Source organism: Calcarisporiella thermophila (assembly GCF_041956535.1).
Source record: "Calcarisporiella thermophila strain CBS 279.70 unplaced genomic scaffold VTP21scaffold_2, whole genome shotgun sequence".
In the NCBI taxonomy this organism is placed as follows: Eukaryota; Fungi; Calcarisporiellomycota; class Calcarisporiellomycetes; order Calcarisporiellales; family Calcarisporiellaceae; genus Calcarisporiella; species Calcarisporiella thermophila.
The window spans coordinates 897,389-922,239 of NW_027192192.1; the positions used below are offsets into that span (position 1 = coordinate 897,389).

General features: G+C 42.3%; 14 protein-coding genes across 14 annotated transcripts; 8 read left to right on the forward strand and 6 right to left on the reverse strand.

Moving 5' to 3' along the window:
• Nucleotides 1–330: 330 nt before the first annotated feature.
• VTP21DRAFT_4466 (uncharacterized protein) lies at nucleotides 331–1,345 on the forward strand (the record flags this gene model as incomplete). The annotated part of the gene is made up of 6 exons (XM_069394880.1): nucleotides 331–373; nucleotides 524–643; nucleotides 719–784; nucleotides 848–951; nucleotides 1,022–1,229; nucleotides 1,317–1,345. The coding sequence occupies 6 exons, from the start codon at nucleotides 331–333 to the stop codon at nucleotides 1,343–1,345; spliced, it is 570 nt and encodes a 189-aa protein (XP_069256074.1).
• A 161-nt stretch (nucleotides 1,346–1,506) lies between these two features.
• Nucleotides 1,507–2,454, forward strand: VTP21DRAFT_4467 (uncharacterized protein; the record flags this gene model as incomplete). The annotated part of the gene is made up of 6 exons (XM_069394881.1): nucleotides 1,507–1,536; nucleotides 1,654–1,744; nucleotides 1,832–1,923; nucleotides 2,001–2,179; nucleotides 2,256–2,337; nucleotides 2,416–2,454. 6 exons carry the CDS (start codon nucleotides 1,507–1,509, stop codon nucleotides 2,452–2,454), a joined length of 513 nt encoding a protein of 170 aa, XP_069256075.1.
• A 182-nt stretch (nucleotides 2,455–2,636) lies between these two features.
• On the reverse strand, nucleotides 2,637–4,719 carry VTP21DRAFT_4468 (uncharacterized protein; the record flags this gene model as incomplete). The annotated part of the gene is made up of 9 exons (XM_069394882.1): nucleotides 2,637–2,816; nucleotides 2,907–3,014; nucleotides 3,102–3,204; nucleotides 3,268–3,370; nucleotides 3,436–3,513; nucleotides 3,582–3,727; nucleotides 3,794–3,965; nucleotides 4,035–4,354; nucleotides 4,427–4,719. The coding sequence occupies 9 exons, from the start codon at nucleotides 4,717–4,719 to the stop codon at nucleotides 2,637–2,639; spliced, it is 1,503 nt and encodes a 500-aa protein (XP_069256076.1).
• Nucleotides 4,720–5,121: 402 nt separating this feature from the next.
• Nucleotides 5,122–6,269, reverse strand: VTP21DRAFT_4469 (uncharacterized protein; the record flags this gene model as incomplete). Its single annotated transcript, XM_069394883.1, has 3 exons — nucleotides 5,122–5,693; nucleotides 5,761–5,876; nucleotides 5,950–6,269. The coding sequence occupies 3 exons, from the start codon at nucleotides 6,267–6,269 to the stop codon at nucleotides 5,122–5,124; spliced, it is 1,008 nt and encodes a 335-aa protein (XP_069256077.1).
• A 484-nt stretch (nucleotides 6,270–6,753) lies between these two features.
• Nucleotides 6,754–7,877, forward strand: VTP21DRAFT_4470 (uncharacterized protein; the record flags this gene model as incomplete). Its single annotated transcript, XM_069394885.1, has 5 exons — nucleotides 6,754–7,003; nucleotides 7,069–7,279; nucleotides 7,349–7,388; nucleotides 7,454–7,718; nucleotides 7,786–7,877. 5 exons carry the CDS (start codon nucleotides 6,754–6,756, stop codon nucleotides 7,875–7,877), a joined length of 858 nt encoding a protein of 285 aa, XP_069256078.1.
• Nucleotides 7,878–8,354: 477 nt separating this feature from the next.
• On the reverse strand, nucleotides 8,355–8,799 carry VTP21DRAFT_4471 (uncharacterized protein; the record flags this gene model as incomplete). Its single annotated transcript, XM_069394886.1, has 3 exons — nucleotides 8,355–8,369; nucleotides 8,436–8,531; nucleotides 8,593–8,799. The coding sequence occupies 3 exons, from the start codon at nucleotides 8,797–8,799 to the stop codon at nucleotides 8,355–8,357; spliced, it is 318 nt and encodes a 105-aa protein (XP_069256079.1).
• A 1,137-nt stretch (nucleotides 8,800–9,936) lies between these two features.
• Nucleotides 9,937–11,433, forward strand: VTP21DRAFT_4472 (uncharacterized protein; the record flags this gene model as incomplete). Its single annotated transcript, XM_069394887.1, has 5 exons — nucleotides 9,937–10,063; nucleotides 10,145–10,217; nucleotides 10,290–10,711; nucleotides 10,774–10,944; nucleotides 11,006–11,433. The coding sequence occupies 5 exons, from the start codon at nucleotides 9,937–9,939 to the stop codon at nucleotides 11,431–11,433; spliced, it is 1,221 nt and encodes a 406-aa protein (XP_069256080.1).
• A 436-nt stretch (nucleotides 11,434–11,869) lies between these two features.
• Nucleotides 11,870–13,564, forward strand: VTP21DRAFT_4473 (uncharacterized protein; the record flags this gene model as incomplete). Its single annotated transcript, XM_069394888.1, has 1 exon — nucleotides 11,870–13,564. The coding sequence occupies one exon, from the start codon at nucleotides 11,870–11,872 to the stop codon at nucleotides 13,562–13,564; it is 1,695 nt and encodes a 564-aa protein (XP_069256081.1).
• A 559-nt stretch (nucleotides 13,565–14,123) lies between these two features.
• On the forward strand, nucleotides 14,124–15,635 carry VTP21DRAFT_4474 (uncharacterized protein; the record flags this gene model as incomplete). The annotated part of the gene is made up of 1 exon (XM_069394889.1): nucleotides 14,124–15,635. One exon carries the CDS (start codon nucleotides 14,124–14,126, stop codon nucleotides 15,633–15,635), a length of 1,512 nt encoding a protein of 503 aa, XP_069256082.1.
• Nucleotides 15,636–15,773: 138 nt separating this feature from the next.
• VTP21DRAFT_4475 (uncharacterized protein) lies at nucleotides 15,774–16,957 on the reverse strand (the record flags this gene model as incomplete). Its single annotated transcript, XM_069394890.1, has 5 exons — nucleotides 15,774–15,979; nucleotides 16,044–16,326; nucleotides 16,411–16,599; nucleotides 16,658–16,776; nucleotides 16,843–16,957. 5 exons carry the CDS (start codon nucleotides 16,955–16,957, stop codon nucleotides 15,774–15,776), a joined length of 912 nt encoding a protein of 303 aa, XP_069256083.1.
• A 912-nt stretch (nucleotides 16,958–17,869) lies between these two features.
• On the forward strand, nucleotides 17,870–18,818 carry VTP21DRAFT_4476 (uncharacterized protein; the record flags this gene model as incomplete). The annotated part of the gene is made up of 2 exons (XM_069394891.1): nucleotides 17,870–18,240; nucleotides 18,329–18,818. 2 exons carry the CDS (start codon nucleotides 17,870–17,872, stop codon nucleotides 18,816–18,818), a joined length of 861 nt encoding a protein of 286 aa, XP_069256084.1.
• Nucleotides 18,819–19,044: 226 nt separating this feature from the next.
• VTP21DRAFT_4477 (uncharacterized protein) lies at nucleotides 19,045–21,268 on the reverse strand (the record flags this gene model as incomplete). The annotated part of the gene is made up of 4 exons (XM_069394892.1): nucleotides 19,045–20,006; nucleotides 20,072–20,510; nucleotides 20,570–20,836; nucleotides 20,897–21,268. The coding sequence occupies 4 exons, from the start codon at nucleotides 21,266–21,268 to the stop codon at nucleotides 19,045–19,047; spliced, it is 2,040 nt and encodes a 679-aa protein (XP_069256085.1).
• A 312-nt stretch (nucleotides 21,269–21,580) lies between these two features.
• VTP21DRAFT_4478 (uncharacterized protein) lies at nucleotides 21,581–23,033 on the reverse strand (the record flags this gene model as incomplete). Its single annotated transcript, XM_069394893.1, has 3 exons — nucleotides 21,581–22,724; nucleotides 22,789–22,907; nucleotides 22,968–23,033. 3 exons carry the CDS (start codon nucleotides 23,031–23,033, stop codon nucleotides 21,581–21,583), a joined length of 1,329 nt encoding a protein of 442 aa, XP_069256086.1.
• Nucleotides 23,034–23,649: 616 nt separating this feature from the next.
• On the forward strand, nucleotides 23,650–24,527 carry VTP21DRAFT_4479 (uncharacterized protein; the record flags this gene model as incomplete). Its single annotated transcript, XM_069394894.1, has 3 exons — nucleotides 23,650–23,783; nucleotides 23,858–24,125; nucleotides 24,192–24,527. The coding sequence occupies 3 exons, from the start codon at nucleotides 23,650–23,652 to the stop codon at nucleotides 24,525–24,527; spliced, it is 738 nt and encodes a 245-aa protein (XP_069256087.1).
• Nucleotides 24,528–24,851: the final 324 nt, after the last annotated feature.

Consider the following 24,851-nt stretch of genomic DNA (forward strand, 5'->3'; position numbering starts at 1 on the left):
TTCATGGATCAAAATGTTTTCATTGTTCAGTTCCAATCTTTTTTCACCGGCGATTCTCAGTATTGTTTAAGTTTAAACCACCATGATCAACGGATAAATAGAGGAATCCTTCTATGAGTATTGAAATTAAAAGAGTGTCTGCTCTTGATTTTACTATAGATCCATTAGCCTGGGTGATTTTCAATTTCCTATTAATCTGATTAGAATCAGATTTATAAAATTCTAATTTTCTACCTCACGGAGAGTGAAAATATTATCGCCACCTTTTTTTTCCATCACGATCGCCTGGGACATTTTGCCTAAAAAGACGAGAGAATTCAAGAGACGACCATGTTTATCGTAAATTGGTTTTGGGATGTGCTAGCGACTCTCGGTGAGTTACAGACATTGCTTGCCAGAAAAAAAAGGATTATTTAAATGTCCCCATATCCCCCTTATTGGTGGCCAAAACTAATACAAGAAATCCGCTCATCTGTCCCTTTTTCTAATGGTTAATTTTGCTATGCTTGTATTCATCTATTAGGATTGGTGAACAAGAACGCCAAGATCTTGTTTCTTGGGCTCGATAACGCAGGAAAAACCACTCTTTTACACATGTTAAAAAACGATCGCCTTGCGGTGTTGCAACCCACCTTACATCCAAGTAATGGGGATTATATCTGAATTCTAGTTACTTTTATTCATCTTTCACTTATTTTTTTTATTCCCATGTGATTAGCTTCGGAGGAGCTCACTATCGGCAAGGTCCGTTTCAACACTTTTGATCTCGGTGGTCACGTTCAAGGTGAGATATCCTCGCATGGCCAACTGCATTCTTATCCAAATACTCACCGCTTTCCCTAATTAGCACGCCGCATCTGGAAGGATTATTTCCCAGAGGTCTCGGCCGTAGTGTTCATGGTAGACGCAGCCGATCCATCGCGATTCCCAGAGAGTAAACTCGAGCTGGATGTGAGTACACGCAAGCGCCCATGACGTAGACCCTTTGGCTCATTTGGCTGAACTCCTTGTGTTGAAATAGAGTCTCCTTGCCGATGAATCTCTCAAAGACGTGCCTTTCCTTATTCTGGGCAACAAAATCGACGCCTCGGGTGCAGTGTCCGAGGATTACCTGCGGGAGCAGCTAGGCTTGTTCCAGACGACGGGTAAGGGAAATGTGGGCCACCGTGGGATCCGACCGATTGAGGTGTTCATGGTTTCGGTGGTGATGCGACAGGGATACCGAGAAGGTAAGTGATATCCGAGGAGGGGGAGAGAAGGGGGAGACACTTGAATGGCATTTTATTGATTCCGTTCCCCTTTCCATTTCGGTGTAGGTTTTCAATGGATTTCGCAATACATTTAAACAAGAAGTTTTTCTGGAACTTTAAAAACATATAGTTCCTATGCTTATAAAGTAGTGCATTTGATAATTAAGCATAAAGGTGTTGAAATATACTATTATCATTATTATTTTTATCATCACGAGGATGGCGACTTATCGAAATATATGCTATTACTTCCACTATGGCCGTGGGGGAGAGAGGGGGGATAATGGTGAGATAATTGAAAATTGGCCCAATAGCAGTTGGACAAGATTTCCATAGTCAAAGTGTAATAAAAGTTTGGTTTGGGCTCCTTCTGTTTTCGCAACGACCACTTGATTTCAATCAGGTTGCATTCCAAACGGGCGGATCTCAGACAATCACCAGAAAAAAAAAGCACGGCATAGACGAGATGGCGCCTTGGATGTCAGATATGCAAAGTAACTATATAATGATTGATCTCGCCTCCATCTCACCGCGATCCTAATCTTCTTCCTCCTCGCCTTTCCCCCGTCGGTCTCTTAAAGAAATCGGGGTAGGCTTAACAGCCTTTGGCCTCTTTTTCATGCTTATGGGCGTGGTTATGTTTTTCGATGGTGGTCTACTGGCCATCGGCAATGTGAGCATTGTGACTCTCGCTTGCCGTTTCAGATGCAATTAACCGGTGTTTCTATATCCTAACCATCCCTTTCGTAGATCCTCTTCCTCGCGGGTATAACGCTTGTCATAGGGTTTCAAAAGACCTTCATCTTTTTCACGCGCCGCAACAAGATCCGGGGGACAATATGTTTCTTCGCAGGATTCCTGCTTGTTTTCATTAGATGGCCTATCATCGGAATCTTGGTGGAGGGCTTTGGGTTTTTGAATTTGTTTGGGTATGCACGACGCCTTGCATTCCAGCGGTTTAGGCAATGAAATACAGTGTGCTAATGAATGATGTTTAATTCACAGTGACTTCTTTCCGGTTATTATCAGTTTCTTGCGTCGACTGCCCATTATTGGCAATTTGCTTAATCTACCTGTCATTGCAAGGGTAAGTTTGCTAGATGTGTTTTTGGCCATGAAGTTGGCATGAGCCTCATCCCTTGCTTACTTTCTATGTTGTGTGTAGTTTGTTGATCGCATTGCTGGGACGAAGCTGCCAGTATAGACAAAAGCATATTTTCTTTAAACTAACTTGTGTTTTGTAATACATTTTCGAGTAATCTTGATTTTTCTTTTCCCTATGGTTGAGCTGTTTACTTTTTCCTTTCGGTATGTATCAAAATAAAAATTGCGGAAACTAGGGCTTCTTTTTTTAAAGAAAAAATATGCACATCATGCTTTCTATTATCACACTTCTTCTGGCATATCAATCTCAATAGGAAGATCGAGGTTGGGCATGATGTTGCCTGGAAGATAGCCTATTGGGCATGCAGCCCATGCTTGAGGGTCATATGGATAGACGTCGGAAACGGCGGATACATTCTTGGGGAGTGTTTCGGGTTCAACTTGAGGCACCAATCTTGAATTCTATAGTAATGGGTGATATCAGGGTATTAGTTCCACTAAGGTTCTAAAGAAAGAAGAAGAGGGAGGTGAGGATGAGCAAAGGATGACTACCTCTGATAGCTCTTTGGATTGGCTTTCAAGTTGCATCTCCAATAACTTTATCTCTTGTTCAAAATCCTCTTCCGACAAGTTTACACTCTGAGCATTTTGCTTGGCATTCTAACGAAACATAAACAAGGCATCAATGTTTACAAGCATGAGTATAAATGTTCAGCGAACGAAAAGAAAATAATAGCGCCTTCTTACTTGGAAAATGGAGAGCATCTTATCAATGTATTGGAAAAATGGTGACAGTTCAGCACCTAGAGAAGGATCATACTCGACCATGCACTGCAAAATTACGCGTGTGCTATTGTCCAAGATAAGTTTTAGAATCGTGGGAGGAAACTAATGGGATGAATTCCCAGCTTACTGTAGATTAGGTTGTCGTAGACATGCCTCGAGGATATCGTCTGGTCGAATGGAGGCATTGTTCTCGACGTAATATAATCGTAGCAAATATTTTAACCAGGCAGCTAGTGAGGTGGCCAATAGCAAGGTTATTACCGAGATGGTCCATAAAAGAAAGTCGATTATTTACTCAGTGTAAACATATAACTAGAACTTGTCTGCTCTGCATTCTTTGCAACTTCTTGTGTGGCGGATGTAAAGAGGTTTTCTAACATCAGAAATAAAATTATTCAATTTCAAAAGTCCAGGAGCAAAGTAGAAGGCGTAAAAACATACCTTCTGCACTGCTAAGTTTTTCTAGGATAACTTGTATCAATTCTTCCGTAAAGCTACTCCATGTCTCATCACATTTCTGTAGAAGCGGCTGCCAGAGCTCTAATAATTCAGGGGATATATCAAATTCAGGTGGGGAGGGTCGTTTTCTACAATAGAGTGGGATAGAGCTTGAGATTATTATAGTCTGATGCACAGGCCAACGTAGTACCTACTTTTTTGAGACAGGCACCAGATGGCCAATTTCTAATAGAACAGGTAATAATGCTTCTCTTAGTGAGTGCTCTCTAGCTGCGGAAATGATTTCGGATAGTGTCGAGGCAATCGGGTCCGGCTTTTCTTTCGCCACGCTAGACTTTGTCTTTGTCTTAGTCTCTACCCTTCTTTCTGCAGAAGGCGTTGGTGTCAAAGGTCAATACTCTGTTGGCAATCAGAAAGGCATCATCCATACTCTACCCTTAATCTGCCCCTTTCTTATTTCCTTATATTTCTTCACTGCCTTTCTAACAGCTTCCTTTTCTCCCTCTTCGTTTTCATCCTCCATTTTCACATCCTCGACTCTACTCCGTTCCACCTCTGCCCAGTAATTGTCTTGTATCCAGAGTAGAGCTTTGTGAGTAGCATTTCGCAGTACCTCGAGGCTAGGCATATGTTCATGAGTTGCTGCGTGCCGCAGTTCTACGAACCAGTGGGGAAGTCGAAGGCGATCTGCTATGCTTGATATTGACTGGGCAAAGGCGCGCTTTTGGAGAGGATCGACGAGGCCGTTTACAAACCTATGGAGGTAATTCATTATGTGGTCATGCATGTTTGCCTATGCTCCAAAATTAACATCGGAAGCGGCTTACCTTACAAACGCCATTGAGTACATCAGACGTAGTTCTAGTGCTGAGCAGCCTCTCTCCCGATCCTTTAATTGCAATTCCACAAAAGTGGCAGTGCTGTCAACCGCATGGGGGACCTTGCCTCGGCTTGCCCACATCCGCACACGTTTTACCCCAAGCGCCCTCAAATGAGGATCGGAAGCATATAACCAGTCATACACTTGGAGATGCTCGTCGGCAGAAATCCATGGAACTATTCTCGGTATGCGCATTGCTAACGCTTGGGTAGTGCCCAGTATCTTGAAATCTGAGGCCATAAGAATTCAATCGGGTAAACACAGTCACAAAACAGTCACAGAATCTTCATAGGAATACCAGTAAAAATGTCGAGACATAGGTGGGTTCAAATTTGTAGTTTGCAAGAGTTCAATAAAAATATCAGACAAAATAATGTTGATAGGATATCAATAGCCTGGCTTGGTCTTGTTAGCCATTCGAAATCTCAGTTTGCCTCTACGGTCTCTATAGAAAATTTGTTGAATCTACATTGATCGCCAAGTTTGCCGTGTTGGGTTGAAATTCTGTTAGGATGAAAAGTACAAGTTTATAGGAGGAGAAGGAGGAGGAGGAGAACATTTCGAAGGTGCAGGTAATAAAAAAGGGGGAGAGGGGGTGAGGAAAACAATATGAAGTGTGGTATTGTGAAATTGTAGTATGGATTATGGGCGTCTTCGCGAAGACTTGTATCGAGTTGTGGTTTCGCGCCGCAACCGTCGGATACTTCGTTCGCGATCCATCATGATCTTTTCTAATTCTTCGGGCGTCAACATTTCTAGCTGTGGTTCCCAACTCTTCGCATCTTCCGGCGCCCTATAAACACCCCTCAATGGCTCCGCTCCACTTCCAAACTCGTCCCCCCACGCTGTATACTCCTCTGCTCGTTCTTTTTTGAACCGACATAGCTGTTCATGGATACTATGAGCAATGATGCTGACAAACTCCCCACCCAAACCCAAATCTGCTGCGAGCTGGCGGCTGAAGGCCTCAGGGGTGAGATGCGGGTTGGTCACGTCCCACTCGAAGCGATCGCGTAAACTAAGTTTTCCGACTTGGAGATCCAGATTAATGATTACGCGAACGTCCTCTTCCGGGAGCTCCATATCAGCGACGGCCTCGTATTCTTCTACTTGGGATTTGATGGAGGTTGCGATTGGCTGGACGAATTGGTGAGTGGGAAGTTCAAGATCCTCACAGAGAAGCTCAGCAAAGTGTTCGGGAGTTATGATTTTTTCTATCGATAAATATGAAATATGATTCTGGGAGGAGGAAATTGGGTTGCAAGAGAACTGAGATCTTACCATTCAGATTCCACGTAAAGGAATCCCTTAGCCGGAAATTATCGATGTCAAGATCCAGGCGTATAGGGATTAGCACTTCCTTCAACTCAGCTGCCTCTTTCATTACATTTTCCGGTCTATTTTCAAAGAAAGCCCAGATTTCCAATTTTCAATCCGATACCCTCCAACCAACACGATCTGAACACTTACGGGTAAATGTGCCGTGTTTGTCTGGTCACCTTTTTCATGACGGTCGCGGCTATTCCCGGTGTTCCCATTGCACCTGGGGTTCCTCTGCTCATCAACTCCTCCTCTCCAAAAAATTCGTCCAAATCGGAGTCTGGCTCTGCCATGCTGCCACGAACCTTGGTAGATCGAGCCATCTGCATGGGTAAGATAAGCGCAGTCTCGCCTATACGCAGCCGCGACGCGTAAGTAGAATAGATTCCATGGGTAGTAGGGGTGACATTGTTAGGAACAACAAAGAATGAGCGAGAGCGCGGCGGCCATGATGTTGATGCTGTGTCCATATCGTGGATGAGCTTCCAATGATCCTCAATTGTCGATAGTGCCCTTTTTTTTGGGAGTCCATGACTTGATGACGTAGTTGAAATACGAAATAGCGTTGACGGAGCTGGAAAACTCAAATTGAACCAGAAATTCAATTTGAATTTTTTTTTGCGTGAGAAAAATGAGAGACTAATTATAAAGTGAATATGCATGTACTTTTTTTTACTTTTTTCAAATGGTAGAGGGCCGATGCCGCGTCCACCCGGTCTTCATGTGGGCGAATAGCTGCCCACACGAGAGAAAAAGTTTCTAATACGCAAAAAACAGTAAAGTGCTCGTGTTGGTCGCGTGACTGTTCTTCGCCTTTCCTTTTTATGGTGGCCGAAATCCTTTTTTTTCTTCCTTCTAGTTAACTCTCTGCGTCCGTTATTCAACTAGCTCTCCTTGTTTACACTATTTCTGTTTGACTTTTGTGGATAGGTGGAAAATAAGGAACCAACTCGAATGACGGTCAGCAGCACCTCCCCCGCCTCCGAATCCCATCCCTCCTCCTCCAAGACAAGGCCCATCCCCATTCCTATTACCATTCCTTCCCCCTCGCACACCACGCGCCGCTATTCCTCACCTCCCAAGCGCCAATTTTCTCCGCACCGGTATTCTCCCCCCAGTTTCTCCGCATACTTCGTCTCCCAGCAGGACGCAGGCAACCGTCTGTCCGGGGTACTTAAGAGCTATAGTAAACGCAAGGATACTGGTAAATAGAGTTTAATATCGCGACGTTTGTGAGACTCTTACGACCCTGTGTGCACTGGAAAATAGCAATAGTGTGCATCAATGCGAACGCACTGCCATTTGCGTCGCGACTTGCGGAAGAACTCGGGCTTCCACTAGACCTGCTCTTGGTCCGGCCGCTAGTCACTCCGGGCAATCAGACATTGGGGGCCGTGGGGAGGTTGGTGATGGGTATCCTCGGAGCGGATGCCGAAATATCGAAGCGTGAGGTTGCAGTAGTGAAGGGGGAACCTAATGGGTAACATCTTTGCTAAATTGGTCGCATCCTCGTAAGGAATATGGCTAATGAATGGGCTGGGGCATGTAGCGTTCCCGTGGAAGACCTGCAAAGGCTTATTGATCAAGAAGTAATCCCACCATTCTATCTAGCAATTGCTCTTTGCTCTCTTTAACATTTTTCCTTCATCTAAAGTCCGCCTCCATCCAAAGAAGCTTTCAGGAAATCGCCGTCTCGCCTGTCAACTTTGGAACCTATAGCCCGCAGATACTACTGCTTGTCGATACAGGTGTGCGTACAGCCAGGACCGCTTGTGCCGCCATCGAGCTCGTCCGTAAATGCTTTGGAGGGCGAGTGGTTCTGGCATGCGCTGTAATCGGGGTGGATAATAAGCAACGACTTGCGAGAGAGGTGGAGAGAGTTGAATCGCTGGTGACGCCTTATGAGATCGGGACAGTGGGTAAGTAGAGGGGAAACCTGTTGGGGCTCGGATCATTGTAATGATTTTCTTGACGTTTAATTATTAGAACGATGGTTTGACGATTATCCAGTGGAGACTTCTCCTGAAGCGGTGCGCGAGATACTTGGTGTGAGATTTCCAGCGCACTTGCGTAATTAAGGTGTGGTGTCAATTTTGCCAGGATGATCTTATGAATCCACATTCGAAACTAGCCATTATTGCTGAAAGAGACTTTACCTAACTACTCTTTCTTGCTTCTCCTTTGACATCATGTGAAATTTCTCTTCCAGCATACATTGACTTGAATTCCATATCTTTATACTACGTCTTCTTCCATTTCCTCAAAGTGGAAAATTTTTGTACATTCCTCTTCTTCAAAGTAGCATTATTATACCCTAGAGTTATTGCAAGAAAGGGGAGGTAGAAGTAGAATCAAAAGTAGCGAATTATATATATCCCATTTGATTTTTTTTTGGGAGGGGTGATGTGTCAAAATAAAGAGAATAAATTTATAGGCATCATTCCTTCTCTCAAGATAAAGGAAATAGAGGTATATCGGCAAAGAAGAACGGAGGTAAGCGATTCCTCCAGTAAAATGGATAGTATACACAAGTACAATAAAGAACAGAGAGAACGCTAATCGGCCCGCCACTAAGACATTTGAACGGAAGATGTTAATATATGATGACATCAAAAGTATATGATTGCGATTCATACCATCAAGTTATCAGAAGGGGGCTCCGAATTGTCATTTTTCTGCTGCAGTTGACGCGCAAGTTTTCCACCTCCTTTCTGAACACCACGATTTTGTGCCTATCAATAGCAACAATCCAGCTTCAGTAACTGTTTAATGGAAGTTCTAAAATTTACTCACTTCTTTTGCTCTTTTTTCTGCAGCTGCTAATATTGCCTCTCTCTGCGATTTCTCTCCTTGTGATTCACTCCCCGATGAGGCAGATGCACCCCCCAGAACATGGCCTCCATTCTTTGAGGCCTTGGGGGGAAGCTTTTTCATCTCTACAGGGCGAGCCGGTCCATCATCTAGGGTATCGCTCTTGCAGCAACTAAATAATGCCCCCATTATGGCGTTACTATTTTCAACTGGAATAAAAGTCTGGTTTCTAGAAGAAGCCAAAAATCAATGGTCAAATTTCTACTTGATTTTCAATCTCAGTATCCATGAATTGTTGCTCAGTAAACTCATAACTCCCAGTTTTGTCTAAGAAGTTCACTACCTATTGTAAAGAATAACCATTTTTTATTTCATACATACATGACAAAAGGCGAAAGAAGGTTACATGGGCTGTTAATGGTCTATCGTCGTTTTTAGCAACTTTTCCAAAATTAAATCCTATATCCCTCTTGCTTTGTAGCAATATTCACGCGAGGATGAATCCAAGTATATATAGATTAGTGGGAAAAAAAGTTCAATTGGGAGCTATTGCTATTAGTGCTATCAATTATGGATGATGTTCGCTGCTTATATTTGAGTAAAGGTTTCTGCCAATGAGATTGAGCAATATATTTCTCGGCGGACATGGACGATAGCCAAAGTATTACCAAGTGCGATGCTTTGAACATGAGGGACAGGGTTTATAGCCCGTTAAAAATAAGCTTTATTAAATGAATACATTTAATCGAGTATATTGCCCTTGAGACATGGAGCATCGCCATCTTCAGATGTTTAAAGAATTAAGATTTAGGTTAACACATTACAGTCCGAGATCTATCGCCTGTTCAGATCATTCCAGGCTGCGCCTTCTGTGTTCTCCATGCCCTATTACCTTACTCCTCTGTGTTCCGTTGCTCACACTGATACTCTTTTATTTTATACCAGTTAAAAGTTAAGAAATCAGATCCGATTTTCATTTTCGACTAATTGCTGCCTCCCTTTTCTATATTCTCCTTCTCTCCTTTTGGTTTCTTCCTAATTGTTTGTCGCTCTATGCTAATTTCCCATTCATCCCACATTTGCCGTTTCTCCACCCTCAAGCGCGCTCTCCCAACCCCAAGTTGGGACCAATAATGGTTATTCACGTTTTTATATATAACTAAACTAGTGTCAATTCTGTATAATCTTATCACCGCGGAAGTTCTTCATTCTTTAACCTTTCTGATATACACCTACCTCTTATTCCCCTCCTCTACCTCTATATTACCTCCACCTATAGCTTCCCAAAATTGACATTTCTGGTTCTCTCTTTGTTTTATCATAAAGATGGCGGCGAATCGACAGTATCATTCCACCAATGTAAACACTTTATCCACTCCCAATAGTGTAGTTGGTGTCCACTACCGCGTTCATAAAAAGATTGGAGAGGGTAGCTTTGGTGTGATTCACGAGGGTAACCTATTATCTTTTTGTGATATCTCGATTGCCATGGGTGATAGATAGCATTTATCTGGATATGACTGTATTTTTATAGGCATCAATCTGTTAAATAACCAGCGCATAGCTATTAAATTCGAACCGAGAAGAACAGAATCTCCACAGCTTCGGTATTGATATTTTTTTTCCCGCACTAGTTCCTGGCTTGACTTATATTGATTTATTTTTGGCGCACCTTTTAGAGACGAATATCGCACCTACAAAATCCTTGCGGGGTGCGCTGGGATCCCAAATGTCTACTATTTTGGCCAAGAAGGGCTGCATAACGTGCTAATACTTGATCTACTGGGCGAGAGCCTTGAGAATCTCTTTGACCGATGCAATCGCAAATTCTCGGTGAAAACAGTTGCGATGCTCGCCAAGCAGATGATAACGCGTATTCAAACGGTCCACGAGAAGAACCTCATCTATCGTGATATTAAGCCGGATAATTTCCTGATGGGTCGTCCTGGGAGTAAGCATGCGTCTACCGTGTTCATGGTCGATTTTGGAATGGCCAAGCAGTATCGGGATCCCAAAACAAAGCAACACATACCATATCGAGAGCGAAAAAGCTTAAGCGGAACGGCGCGATACATGAGCATCAATACGCATCTTGGACGAGGTGATTATTCTTGACTCCTCTTCATTGACGAGTCTGGGGCTAACCACACCCATCTATGGCAGAACAATCGCGTCGCGACGATTTAGAGTCCCTTGGGCACGTTTTCATGTATTTTCTACGAGGCGCACTCCCGTGGCAGGGGCTGAAAGCTGCGACCAACAAACAGAAATACGAAAAAATAGGAATGAAGAAACAAGTGACTCCGATCAAAGAACTTTGCGCTGGCTTCCCAGGTGAATAATTGGTTTTTCCGGCTTGGTCGAATGAGAGATATAAATTCATTCTGTTATTTAGAGGAGTTTGCGACCTATTTAAGTTATGCTCGTCACCTTAGTTTTGAGGAAACACCTGACTACGACTATCTTCGTGATCTCTTCTCTCGTGTCCTTCGAAAATTGGACGAGCCAGACAATGGTGTATACGACTGGATGCGCCTTTCAAGCGCTTTGAAATCCCAACATGTTTACCAAAAAGATGGCGAGGTGTTGGCGGCAGAGTTTGGGCAAGCAAGCCAACCGGGCTATGTTGCTGCCCCCCAACCGACAAAACACCCACATCGTAGTAGACAGCCAATTGAGGAAAACAAAGGATATCAGCCACAAGCACAGGTGAATGGGAATTTGCTAAGTTCATCACGGTTAGTAGCGGCAGACAGCGGCGGTAGCCAGCGACGACATGGATTTTGGCGCCGGCTCATCAGTGTCATCACATGTAGTGAATAATTATCTATGTTTTATTTTTATTTATGGAATTTTGATTTTGAAAAAGTTTTTAAATGATTTCTATATTTTTTTCTTGTTGTTTCTTTTGCATATCCTTTTTTTTTTCTTTTTGATTGTTTTTTTTTTTCTTCGTTAATTTTTTCTTCTTCTGCTATTACTTTTTCTTTGTTTTGCATTTCCTGCTTCTTACACTATCTGCTTTTTATATTAAATTTGATCTCGGCACTTTGTATCGTTTCAACGGTTGTTTTGGAAAGCTTTTGAGTAGAAATGGGGAGGATATATGGGTGTGGCTTGTGAGGGGTCAATTTAATTTTTGAACTTGGGGAGGAAACATTAGTCATGAGTTAATAAGTAATAAAATAGAGAAAACAACAGAGGTTGAAACACCAAAAACACATCACCAGCATTAAAATAGAAATACTCACAACTCGGGATGCCGCCGTCCCCTGTTCGCGTATCCAATAATAGTATGAGGCAGCGCCTTAATCTCTCGCAACCATCGGCTACCGTAAACGGGAACAACTCCCCATGTCATGAATTCCCAAGTCCTAGGGTATCTAGTTTTGAGGAAGGTCTGAAGCCAACCGCAGTGCGGTGGTGGTTACTGGCCGTGGTTTGCGGTTTAATGTTCGCATGGATGTTGTTCACAGGCCATAAACACAACGGTTGGAGTGGTTTCGGTATAAGAAATCGGGATTCCGTGTTGTTGTCACAATGGTGGGAGCAGCTTGCAGGGACATCGAAGTACGCATCGGACAAAATATTACCAGAAGAAAGTCTCGACGAGGATACGCTGTCTTTCGAAGTTCATGCACCCCCGCCACATCACTCGGATCACTGCGATGTGCCCCATCCAGGGTTTCCTCTCTATCAATACGCGCTCATGATTGATGCAGGTTCTACTGGCTCACGTATCCACGTGTACCGATTCAAGTATTGTAATTCCAGCCCCGAGCTGGAAGATGAGGTGTTTGAACAGGTAATGCCGGGTTTATCAGCTTATGCACAAGATCCTGACTCTGGTGCAAAAAGTTTGGATACACTGATGCAAGTGGCACTGGATAGTGTCCCACCAGATTTGTATTCGTGCACACCCGTTGCTGTTAAGGCGACAGCAGGTTTGCGGCTGCTTGGAGCAGAGACGAGCGAGAAAATTCTGGAGGCCGTTCGCAGGCGGCTCAAATACTACCCTTTTCCATTCACCGAAGATAATGTATCAATTATGGATGGGCGAGATGAGGGACTTAATGCATGGATCACTGTGAACTATCTGCTTGGGAATTTCAAAACAGGCGAAGAAAGACGTCCGACCGCAGCAGTCTTTGATTTAGGAGGAGGATCCACTCAAATAGTTTTTGAACCCGACAGTGGCTACGAGGATGAGATTGCCGAAGGGAGCCACCGAGTGCTTCTGGAAGTCAGTGGGCATCACTATGTGCTTTACCAGCATTCTTACCTTGGACATGGGCTGATGGAAGCCCGCAAACAGATGCAACGGTATCTGGTCGATCAATGGGCGTCGAACCCCGATGCCAAAGGAGACAAGATTAGTAACCCTTGTTTGGCTCGTGGGCATGTACAAAGCTTTTCGCTCACAGCACCGGTGCGGGGATATAAGACCGTGCGTCTGGTGGGCGCTGGGCCCGATGGTGAGGCATGTCGTCGCATTGCAGAGAAGATTATGGATAAGGAGGCTTATTGTCCCCTGGCCCCATGTTCTTTTGCTGGAGTGTACCAACCACCTCTTGCAGAGACTTTCCGCCACCATGATATCTACACCTTTGCGTACTTTTATGATCGGACCACTGCGCTTGGAATGCCGAAACGTTTCCCTCTACGAGATTTGCATCGCGTTACTCGGCAAGTGTGCTCCGGAGAATGGCACGCATTCAGTACGAAGGCGAGGCGAGAACTCGCCAGCATGCCAGAATATTGCATGGATTTATCTTTTATTTATTCGTTGCTCTCTCACGGCTACGGAATCCCAGAGGACAGGGAGCTGCACGTTGCAAAGAGCATTCGTGGGGCCGAAACAGGATGGTGTCTGGGAGCAGCAATCGCTCTGCTAGATGAACAGCAGTGGTGCAAGGCCACAAGTTCGCCTAGAAGAAATACATTATCATCATAATCTTAGTTGGTTAAACGGCCATTCATTTACTATGGTCATTGGTTAATCGCCGCATATATTTACTTTTTTAAAATATGCGCGCATCTTCCATTGGTAGAATCTTGGATATGTATTTATTTCTTTTTCCAGAAGCCGTTGCTTTCTAAAATTCACACACAATCTCAATTTCGTACACTTTGCCTTTATTTCTATTACACGAAAAGACACTAATAAATTTTTTTACTTTTTTTTCTTTTTATACAGTTAATCACGAAGAGCTAATATTATTGCATTTCGAGTCTATACTACTGACTAGTTCGCATGGGATTCAAGATCAATGAGCCATAAGGCATTTTATGCTACAGTTGCGCTATTTTGGATTAAATTTTGTGCGTACTTGGACATCATATTTGAAATTTTGAATAATACAAAAATACACGCTCAAGAAGAAATATGGTTCGTTTCCCAGAAATATTTGAGAGAGAAGATTGATTGCATAATTAACTCTGATTAAATTTGGATTGATTTCAGTCTACGCTCATTCTCTATTTTACGCGTATTCGTGTCTCATAATAATTATATGGTAGAGCAAGATTCTAAAAATCTGTCTATTGAAACAGCCGAGGACGATGTACCACCTCTTCCCCCTCCATTAGAATTATCCGAATTATTACAAGATTGGGGCCATGATTTATCGAATTCGCTTTCTACCGTATCTGCATCGCCGTTTTATGAAGAAAATACAGAAGGAACGTGTAATGATAGCACTCTAAATAGCTTCGGACATGCGGATCTTCATGCGGGCAAGGAAAGGATTGAATACCCATATGACGAACCAGAAATATATTCAAACTCATCAGTGCCAACATTCTCGTGCTCTCGCACTGTAAACTCGATTCCAAATGTTATTTGTAAGGATAAATCTCTCAATGCTGATCATCGTGCGTTAAACCCAAAACAAATACAAAAATTTGTTGAAGCATCCGATTCTGATTCCAGCACAGATGGGCCCCAAGCAAGCTCAGTACCTCCATTTTCACAGCTTTCACATAGAAGCGCTATTAAATCGGCATATTTAGGCGGCTACGATTCGTGGGATGATTTTAAGGAAATTCCATCGATTGCGGTCCATAAAACTCAGCCTAAGCCAAAGATAAAGGAATCGACCAACCGTCATGTAGCAAATGGTACACGTATATCCTATCAATCGGAAGACGACCTCCGAGAATTGGAAGCCGGGTTATCTGCGCTTAAACTTTCTGCTGCGATGAGTAAAAGCGGTTCTCAACAAGATCCAGAGGATGTATTCGCACAACGAAAAATTTTTCCAGCTACTCCTGTCTGCGATTTGCTTCAAACTAAACAGCAGTGTTCTGTTGGAACTCGTAATAGAGATATATCCGCACCAGCTCTTAATGAAAAGTGTAACCCTACCACAACAACTTCCTCTCCCAATACTTCTTTATCTTCTGCCGATAAGCCCATCGTCACTAAAACTATGCCGGATTACGCTTCATACTCGCTAAACGAACTTAAGAAAGCTGTGAAGAAGTACGGGCTTAAGCCTATGGGGCGTAGAATAATGATTGCTCAACTTGAAAAAATTTGGCGAGTGTTGAATGAAGTAGAAGAAAGCAATTGTCAGGAAAAAGTAGAGAAACCAGTTAAAGTACTGGAGAAAAACCAGACACACCCTGAGGGAACAGACGAGGGAATCCCTAGTGAGGCTGACAGTGCTAGCACCGATGAAGAAGACATTGAAAGTGGTTTGCCGGGCTACGCAGATGTCTTCTCAGACAACCATTGTGACGAAGAAGAAAAGTTCGCCGATGAAGATTCGCTCGATGGGCGAATTTACCAAAGAATTCGCGATGATATCGTTCTCTACGAAAGAATTCTACGATATGAACCCATAGATTTTGAGCTATTACTTGACGATCTGATGGATGTGTTCATAGGCAAGACCAAGCGAGTTAGCGTCGAAATCCTGAGGAGATTTTTGGACACTCAAGGAATTTGTTTCTTTTTACCAGAAGGCACCGGGGGCTGGCAAAGGAAAAGGGACAAAAAAGGGAAAAAGAACGTGTCTTAAGGCCCGATTTTAATGTACATAATTGATTGACTTGTTATAAAAGACCAATGTCCAATGTAAATGCATCTAATATCATAATCCTAAAAATAAACCACAAGAATATTCGCACAGGACATGCGGAATGGGGCTATTTTTGTTTCAGAATCGCCTGTTTGTTTCCATTATCCTTGTACGATACAGCCATATACCACCAATAACAAACACGAGGAAGCCCATAAACTTGACATACCACAAGAACGCCGACCATGCATTATGCTTCTTTTTGATAATGGGTTTGGCAGGGTACGTTGAATCCGGCACAGAGACAATAGTCTGAGCAGTGACACGGATGATATCATGGTTGTCTATGCTCATATATAGTAAATAAATAGATCATATGCAATTTCGATCAAAGGGTGAATTTCTAACCTGATAAATCGCCAGTATGCGCGCTTATCCCCAAGTAAGGAGAAAAAGGCAAGGTAATATTCTCCAGAAGAAAACAAGTATCCCATTCATTCTCTGACCTATATTGGAGCGTCAGGGCGAGATAGTACCCTTTATAGAATACCAACCGAGCCTTGGTTGGAAACGGCTTAGAGCGGAAGTCGGCCTCACACCCGGCGAGCTCGTTAGCTTTACCGTCATTTTCACTATCATAGGGCGTGTTGCCATCGCCTTGCATAATCATCACATAAGGAAACACCTCAGGCTGCGCGATCGGTTAGGAAAGGAGGAAAAAGAATGGTATTAATGAATATGATACAACAAAACTGTATATATCTGGTATACGTACTCTTGAACGACTGTTTTTGTATGTATCAAAAAAAATTCCCAAACCCTCAAATTTATCTATGAACCCGAAAACAGGTCCCGTTTGTGCCCTCTGACGCGTCAAAAATATGGCGAATCCGTCCCCATAGATGCTCCCCTTGCCATCGACACTGAATTCGATTTCTAGATCCCAATTCGCACTTGCCAGAGGCTTGTTTTTCTTAATCAGATGGGTTGTTACATTATGTAGCGAATAAACCTAAGCTTACCAAACGACTCCACAGCCATCCTACTTGTGATGGACGGTCGTGAGTTAGACGAATATGCTTGCTCGTACTAATCACTGCATCGCCACCAAAATCAAACCAATAATTCTGGAGACCTTGATCTAATTAAATGGAAACTAATGCATGAGCTAGTTATTCGAATAACTTCGAATAAATTGCTTTTGTACCAATATAGGGCATAGCAAGCGTATGAGTGCGGAGTGGAACAATTTGTGGTGCTACATCTGAACAGGTAAGGGTGAGAATGCAGAAGAATATAGAAATACAGAATAGTTTCTTCATTTTCTTGTTCCTATATTTTTGTTGTTTTCCTTACAGAAAAAAAGGAGCAAGAAAATTTACAAGGGTTGCTTTCTAAAATTTTTTCCTTAAGTGTACGATATTAAACTGATATTCGGATCGATTGCTTTTAGGATAAAATCTTCACATAATTCTACATGCTAATTAAAATTCGCCCATAATTTTAAATTAGGGTAGTGTATATAAAAAGCATATAACTCGACCAAAACCCCAATAGCACTGGGATGTATGGAATTTGATATTCTTGGCAAGGATGATTAACAGATACACTATACATTTTATCATTACTGACTGCTCCGACCATTTTTTGTAATGTAGAGCGTCGGAGAACTAATTTCTAAGTACGCGCTATAATGTCCATGGAGAAAAAAGATACGATAGTATATAAAAGGGACTTGCAGTCGAGTATGAATAGTTGTGTTATATAAACTATATCTATTAGTTTTCAAATCAGCAACTTTTTCAAAACATATTCAAGTGAGTAATATTTTAGATTACAATAACCCAATATAAGCCTAGTGCCAGGCACTGAAGAAGCCTATTCGATTGTGCATGTAAGAAGAGAATATTAGGAATATGTTTATGAGTAGAGATAGAATTGATGCAAAGCAGCTTTCTTAGCTCCATCAATGCTTTCCATTTTGTTAGTATATCACAGTTGACATTATGCATTAGCTTCATATTTTAGGAGTTTATCTGTACGGTCTGATTACTGCACTTAGGAAGTTAAAAAAGATAAAAAAGAAGCCTGTGAGATTTCAATTCAATATCCAAATCAGATTACCAGCGATTTCTAATCTACGGTAGTATGATCAGGTATATGTGACTGCTTGGCATTGTTATACTGTTATTCTGCCTGCTCTCGTTGAATTGAATCTGACCACAATTCTAATCATGTCGCGCCATGTCAACTTTCTCACTAATATAAACCCCCTTCGCTTGATAAAATCGAATACATTTAGATCGACATCAAATGCATACCCATATGCTCACCTGGCACGTTCCCATTTGAGATCTTTCCAAACCTTTACAACTCCCAATTTTAGTAATGCCAAACCAGGATCACGACTAATCGCCGCCCGGCTCACACACTCGCAGGCTTCCAAGAACGGAGATGCCGCTCATGCAAAATTGAAGATATGCTGGAAATGTGAGAAAGAATTGGGGTACACATTACTTCATTGTGACGAATGTGGAAAGATTCAGCCTGTACCGGGTGAAATGAACTACTTTGAAGCACTAGGAGTTGGCGAAGGTGAAAATAGGTAAATTATAACTGAGTCCCAGCATTTTTTTATTGTGAATCAAGTAATATGCAGTGATTGTTACTGACTATCTTAAATTTTTCTCTAGATCTATTGCTACGTTCGATCTCAACGCTCGCAATCTTAGATCTACTTTTCTTACAATCCAACAAAAAGTGCATCCTGACTCCTATGCCCAAAAAGAGCAACACGAATTTTCTTTTTCAAAATCACAATCTTCTTTCATTAACAAGGCTTATAACACGTTGCTGAATCCCCTCTCGCGTGCCCAATATATTCTTTCACTCAACGGTATCAGTGTAGATGAGAGCGAGTCGCTCGAGGATCCGGAGTTACTCATGGAAGTACTAGAGACACGCGAGCAGCTGGAAGAGGCACAAGCAGAAGAAGAGGTTGAGATTATTGCAACGGAGAACCAGAAGAGAATGGAGGAAACTATCAACGGGCTCTCGGACGCTTTTAGAAATAAGGATTTCAAGAGAGCGAAGCAGCTCGCCATCGAGTTGCAATACTGGGTGAATATTGAGCGCGCCATAAAAGAGTGGGCACCGGGAAAACGGATCGAACTACATCATTAAATCATACATTATGTTCGATCCATTGCCTCGACGTTTTGCGCATTAAACCTGTTTTTGAGATAGAATATAGTATATAAAAATATATAAATATTTATATTTATTAGAACGGAGAATTAAAGATTAAAAGGGCAGAGGCCGTTGAAGAAGTGAATCAGGATCTCAAAAAAGAAATATATCATTATATACATTCTTGTGAATTTTGCGTTGAAGTATATCAAAAAGAGGGTTAATTTAAGCGATAGAGCGATTCCTCTTCCTCCTCCCGCCCACTTACATGTCTGTTAGGATTATAGGCCCCTACCCAGCACCATACCCGATGTTGCTCTCCCTTAATTTCTTTGACTAATACCCGAACGTTTGCATTGTTCTCCACAATCCGTCGCACTCGTTCCCACAACTTATGCCTTCTTCCTGCTGATTGCTCTCCTTTAAGGAGGGCATCTCTTAGATGGACGATAGCCAATTCTGGATGCGGGAACTGAACAGGATCGGTGTAATGCAAACGCTCTTGATTTTCAAGCCGACTTAGAACATTCTGAACAAGTTTGGTGACGAGTTTGTTATCTCTTTTGCGAGCGTAAATATAGTGCCGAATATAAACTAAAAATAACAGTGCGCCTCCACTGCCAGATATGATAGCAATATGTTGCCACAAAAAGTTTACCAATTGCAGCTTAATTTTGCATCCCAATGGCAACCATGGCTCCCGACTCGATAAATAAAGCTTTCCAGAATTGGGGTGGGTTACAAAATCTACATAGCCAGGGCGGCGCGACAAATCTTCCAGTGCAAGCTGCCAATACTCGTTAAAGGCATCGTCACCTATTTCAGGTGATTTGCGGTCCTTGAGCTGTTCTTTAAGCTTCTCTTCGAGAATCCCATTCACCATAATGTTGCCCTGTAGTTGAGTAAGCAACTCCCTATCTTTCTTCACATGCCCACAAATAACCTGACCAGCACGCAAACTTAATTCGCGACGAATCGTATCCACAGTAAGTTGGACTTGAGTTAACTTAGCGTCGTCGGTAACGCAGCGGAGTGGAAATGGAAGAAGTCCACCAAGAGAAAGAAGATGTGTTTGGGGAACAAACTCTTTGTCGCAATTTATGAATTCACCATTGGTACATGTTGCATGCTCGGGACAAGGAATGCAGGAGGGGACCAGTTTAGAGGAAATATTCTTGAACACTTGTGGAATAGAAAAAAAAGTCAATGAGAATATAAACAATCAACTCGAGTTTTCTAGTAATTACTTGACATCCCCTCGCCCACATTTTTTCTATGTGCAGGTCTACCGTCTTCACCACAATACCCTACGCGTATTATTGCGCTACGATACCAGATTCCAAAAGCTACAAGTAGTGCTAAACACAGCACCAGTATTGAACTCAACGAATATTCTTCTTTAATTACGGGTGGGCTTTTGCTTCGTCTCCTTCTCCTTGAGTTGCCAGAGGCCGGAGAGGCTAGAGAAAGCCTCCTTTCCTGATTATCACGGTCAGAATAATAAGAAGCCGAGGGAGGTGACATAAATTTACTGAATGGCGGATGTCCCTCAACCGGTGAGAAAAGAAGCGGTTGTGAAGTAGCAACGAGATGATCACCCATGGAGGCGCGTTGTTTACGGGAAACAGATGTATTTCGGCGTGTGCGACTACGGCTACGATCGCGGCTATCGACTCCCATGGTCGTCTAAGAGATAATGATAAGTTTTAGGCAAATACTAAAATCAATTGGAAATCGTTGCATACACGACGACGCTGCCGAATCTTATCCGGGCTAGTCTCTCCACCGCTCTGGAATGGATTGTTTAGGGAAAAGGGACTTTTTTCTTTTTCTGCTGCCGCTGATTTATTTAATTCATCTGCTTCTTCGTCCATCTCCATGTTCATCGCTTGCTTGTTAGGGGTTTGAGGCCTTTGACTTCTTGGCGTTTTAGGCTTGACAGAAGCGTTTTTAGGCGCATTGGATTCAGATTCAGATCCATCCAATGATGCAGTTTCGGATGGAGCCGGAGTCTATTGAAATAATTCAGTTATTTTTAAAGCAGAAAGCGAAGATAGTAAAGTAGCAATTACTCTTTTCCTTGTGGTTGAACGCCCTCTCGGCTTTGGCGTAGAGGCTCGAGGTGCCGGGACTGCAAATACTTCGTTGGATCTCGTTCCATCTTCTTCGCCAATTCCAGGAGTTGCTCTCCTTCCCCCTTCTAAACCAGGTGTCCCCCTTCTCATTCCAATTTCAGGTCCCGGAGTCCCCCCTCTTTTTCCTCCATTTACATCTACCCATCGTTTAGCTTCTTCAACTCGTGCGGGGACGGGTGAAATGTGCTGGTTATAGAGGTCAACAAGGTCTTGTTTTTTTGCAGAAGATTTCGCGTCAATATCGTAGATGTGAAGAATGGCACGAAGATCTGCCATGCGTAGCTTGGCAGGATCTAGATCATTCTCCATTTTTGCAATCTCAAATTGATTTATTTATGTAGGTTTAACGAGAAATACGAGGTGTTGTTTTTATTTAGCCCTTAATTTAATTTTGGGTTTCACTATTATCAACTCCCCTATGCGGTCCATTCTTTATTAACACAATAAAAAGAAAAGTTGTCTAACATAATATTAAAGAAAGTAAAAAGAAAAAAATAGATATTTTATGGATAACTAAAAGATTTTCATAGTGTTTATTAACTCACAATGAAAAGCATCAAGGTTCTCTAGTGTGAAAAATCCATGGTAATAAAAAGTAGGATGAGGGTTTGGCTAATTAAACTACATCATATCTTGCAAAATATTTTGCAATTTCGAAGCCCCATTTTGCACTAGTGCCCGCACGGCCTCGACATCAGCTTGCGCTTGATCCATGAACCGATTAGCAAATTCCCGTGCAGATACCTCGAGATCTCCATTATCCAGTCCCCTACCTCCTCCATATATTTCGTCTTCATCCCGCCCAAAATACTGGGCAGAAGAGATGCTGGTCGCTCCCGCAAATTGCTGCATTCGAGATGAACGCTCTGCCTCATAAGTGGGGTCATACTCGTTGCGCCCAAAGTACTGGTCAGAGGAAATTGCCTTTTGGTTGCCAAAGCGTTCGCGCGCAGAGGTAGGTGCATCTTTATCCTCAGATTCAGGCGCAGCAACACTTCCAAATCCAAGCTTTCTCGCAGAAGCTTTGGGAGCATTGTTTGTAGGAACAGCCCCAAACCCGAGCCGACCCATTGCCATCCCTAATCGCTCCATTTCCATCTTATTTTCACTCTTAGCCCCACTTCCATTCGCATTGGCTATCACCTGAGGTACTACAGGGATTTTGTCTTTCGATACTGAGGCCCGTCTTGGTACAGTTGATTCCTCCTCGGTGTTTTCTGATTCCTCTGAATGCAATCCCAAATTCGCACGACGCTCCTCTTCTTGTTTAGCACGGGCTTGCGCCTCCTCAAAATTGAAATTAGTGACCTTTTTCGCTCCAAGTTTTAAGGATTTTCCTGCAGCAGGCTTGCGTATTCCACTTAGAGTACTCTTGGGTCGGGACGTAGCTCCATTGGTAACAGATGTACGTTTGGCATTAACAGAGGATCCATTTCCAGCTAAAGCTGAGCTGGTGGGCGGTGTAATGGCAGGAGCGTTCAAGGGTTTATCCAGTAATTCAAAAAAGTCCTCCTCTTTTTTGGTTTCGTCTGGTTTCTCTTCTGTTTCAACCAACACCATATCAGGATGCAGGCGGATATCTTCTTTGACTCGCTGAGCGAGCTTCTCTTTATACATAGTTGCTGCACGGCTGGTATACTTGGATTTAGCATCTTTCGAAGCAGTTGTCCCCCCGTGTTTTGCGAAAAACTCAGTTGCTGCCGCATTGCCTCCCACTTTCATCGTGCGGAGTTGATCCCAGGTCCAAGAATCTAGCACACATGATCTATCGGGAGGAGATTTAATTCTTTAGAAAAGAATTAAAAAACATTCCAACCAAATGGAAATACCTGACAAATGAGATGTGTACACCCATATTCCTGTGGACGGCAGAACAGTCAAGGCACAGGTAGATGCCGAAGGTAACTGATGACCAGGTAGGATTTTGTGCCTTACAATCAAAGCATGCCTACAATTGCATAACATACCTATAGCCATCTTGTAGAACCATCATTATAATAATCAATACCTTGTTGGCTCGTTGGGATTTTAGTTTTTTGAAAATGTCTTGGATTTGCGCTTTAGATGGCTCCATTTGCAATTTCTCTAAATCTATTGAATTGTTTTACAATGGAGTGCAATTAGTTCATAGAAGCATAAACTTTTATCTTTTTATCTTGGATTAAGATGTGCATGGATCAAAACTTGATCCAGAAGGTTGGCGCAGCAGAACCCTGATTTAAACTCTCGAGCAATTGTCAATCTTAAAATCGTACCAAGTCAGGTTAAAAATTGTAAGACTTGATGGGTATTTGTTTGCTCATTCTTCGTTCACGTTCAGTCCTAATGAAGATAAATAAGTCCTAGAATATATAACTGCAATACAAAAAAAAAGGGCTGTCATATACACCAGTTGTTATATGTCTACAAATATTTCTATGTCCACCTTGGCAAATTTACATGATATATAATGTATCAATCGCATTACATGGTCAAGCAATATAATTAGTAAAATCATTTGGCAATTCGACTCTCTCTCCAACGTGAGGATTTGAGTGGCAGTACCATGGTAAATCAAAAGTGTTTAGGTTAGTATTAGAGGGTGCAAATATTGCTTAACGGAGAAGTGTATAATCTATAGAAATTCATGTGGCTGATCTATTTTTATTGTCAGCTAGAGGTTGAACATTAACTTAGAATATTTTAAAGTCATGGAGCAAGCGAGACATTTAGATTCGGATTCAATATCAGAACTAGAATCCGTGCGGCTAAAGTTGCAGCAACTTCAGGAGAGTTTGAACTACTTTCTGCAAACTGTGAATGCCAAAGTTCCAGTGCAATCATGGTGATTTTTGGAAATTACTTACTACTTTTTAGAGGAAAATTTATTCTGACACGCTTCTTCTATCTCGTTTCTAGGCCTGAACTACTGAATAAATATAACATACTAGCTGCCAAATTTCTTTCTCTCCAGAATGATCTCCTTGCATCTCAAACTCTTCCAAAACTTGTTTTACATCCGCACGAACCACCACAGACGGATAATGAGAGCCAGATTCTTAGCTTCCTACTCCGCACGAAATTGATTCCTGAAATTGAAAAGCAGGAAGAAGAAACAAAGATAGATGTCGAGTTAGGAGGCAGTATGGATGAAGATAGTGCCAGGAAAGCATTGGGAGAGCTGAAAGTAATTTCATTCTTGCGTTTTGCACATATCACCGAACCCCAATAATATATATTTTTTAATTTGTAGAAGAGACAACAACAACACGACGCTTTTACCTCATATGCCTCCGAATTCGTGGAAAATCTACTATCAGAGCAAAAGGATATGCTCTTCTCCACTTTTTACAAAGAGCAGTTGGCAGAAAAAGAAAAAGAGCAGCCCATGGAAGTGGAAGAGAATGGCGGTGAGTTGGCAGAAGAGGCAGGCCAAGAGAAACAGCCAACGTGGAAAACGCTGGGATATGAGAACGAAGAGAAGTATCGCCGTTGGCAACTCGAGTCTATGTTAACATTTGTTAGTAGTGGAAAGGAAGAACTAGAAGGAAGTGAAGTAAAAGCGAAACCACCACCGACAAAAGCATGAAATCCATAATGCTTCCCTTTTTGTAAATAGAATCTACTCATTTATTTCTAATATCCAAACCTATTAGAATTCTTTAAATTTCTTCGAAACTTGGAAGGCAATGTATAAATTTTTCGTGAGCAGATTATCACTAACCTAAGCATGTCCGAAGGTTGTTAGTAAATCATTAAGAAGAACGATTACAAACACAAGATGTCTAGTATGAATTATGTTAATTTATCTAACATTCTTGTCATCTTCATGTACTGATGACTTGAAGGCTACCAAAAGTATTCTATCAAAATAAATATCGTGTATCAATCCAAACAAGTGAGTTGGGCTTGG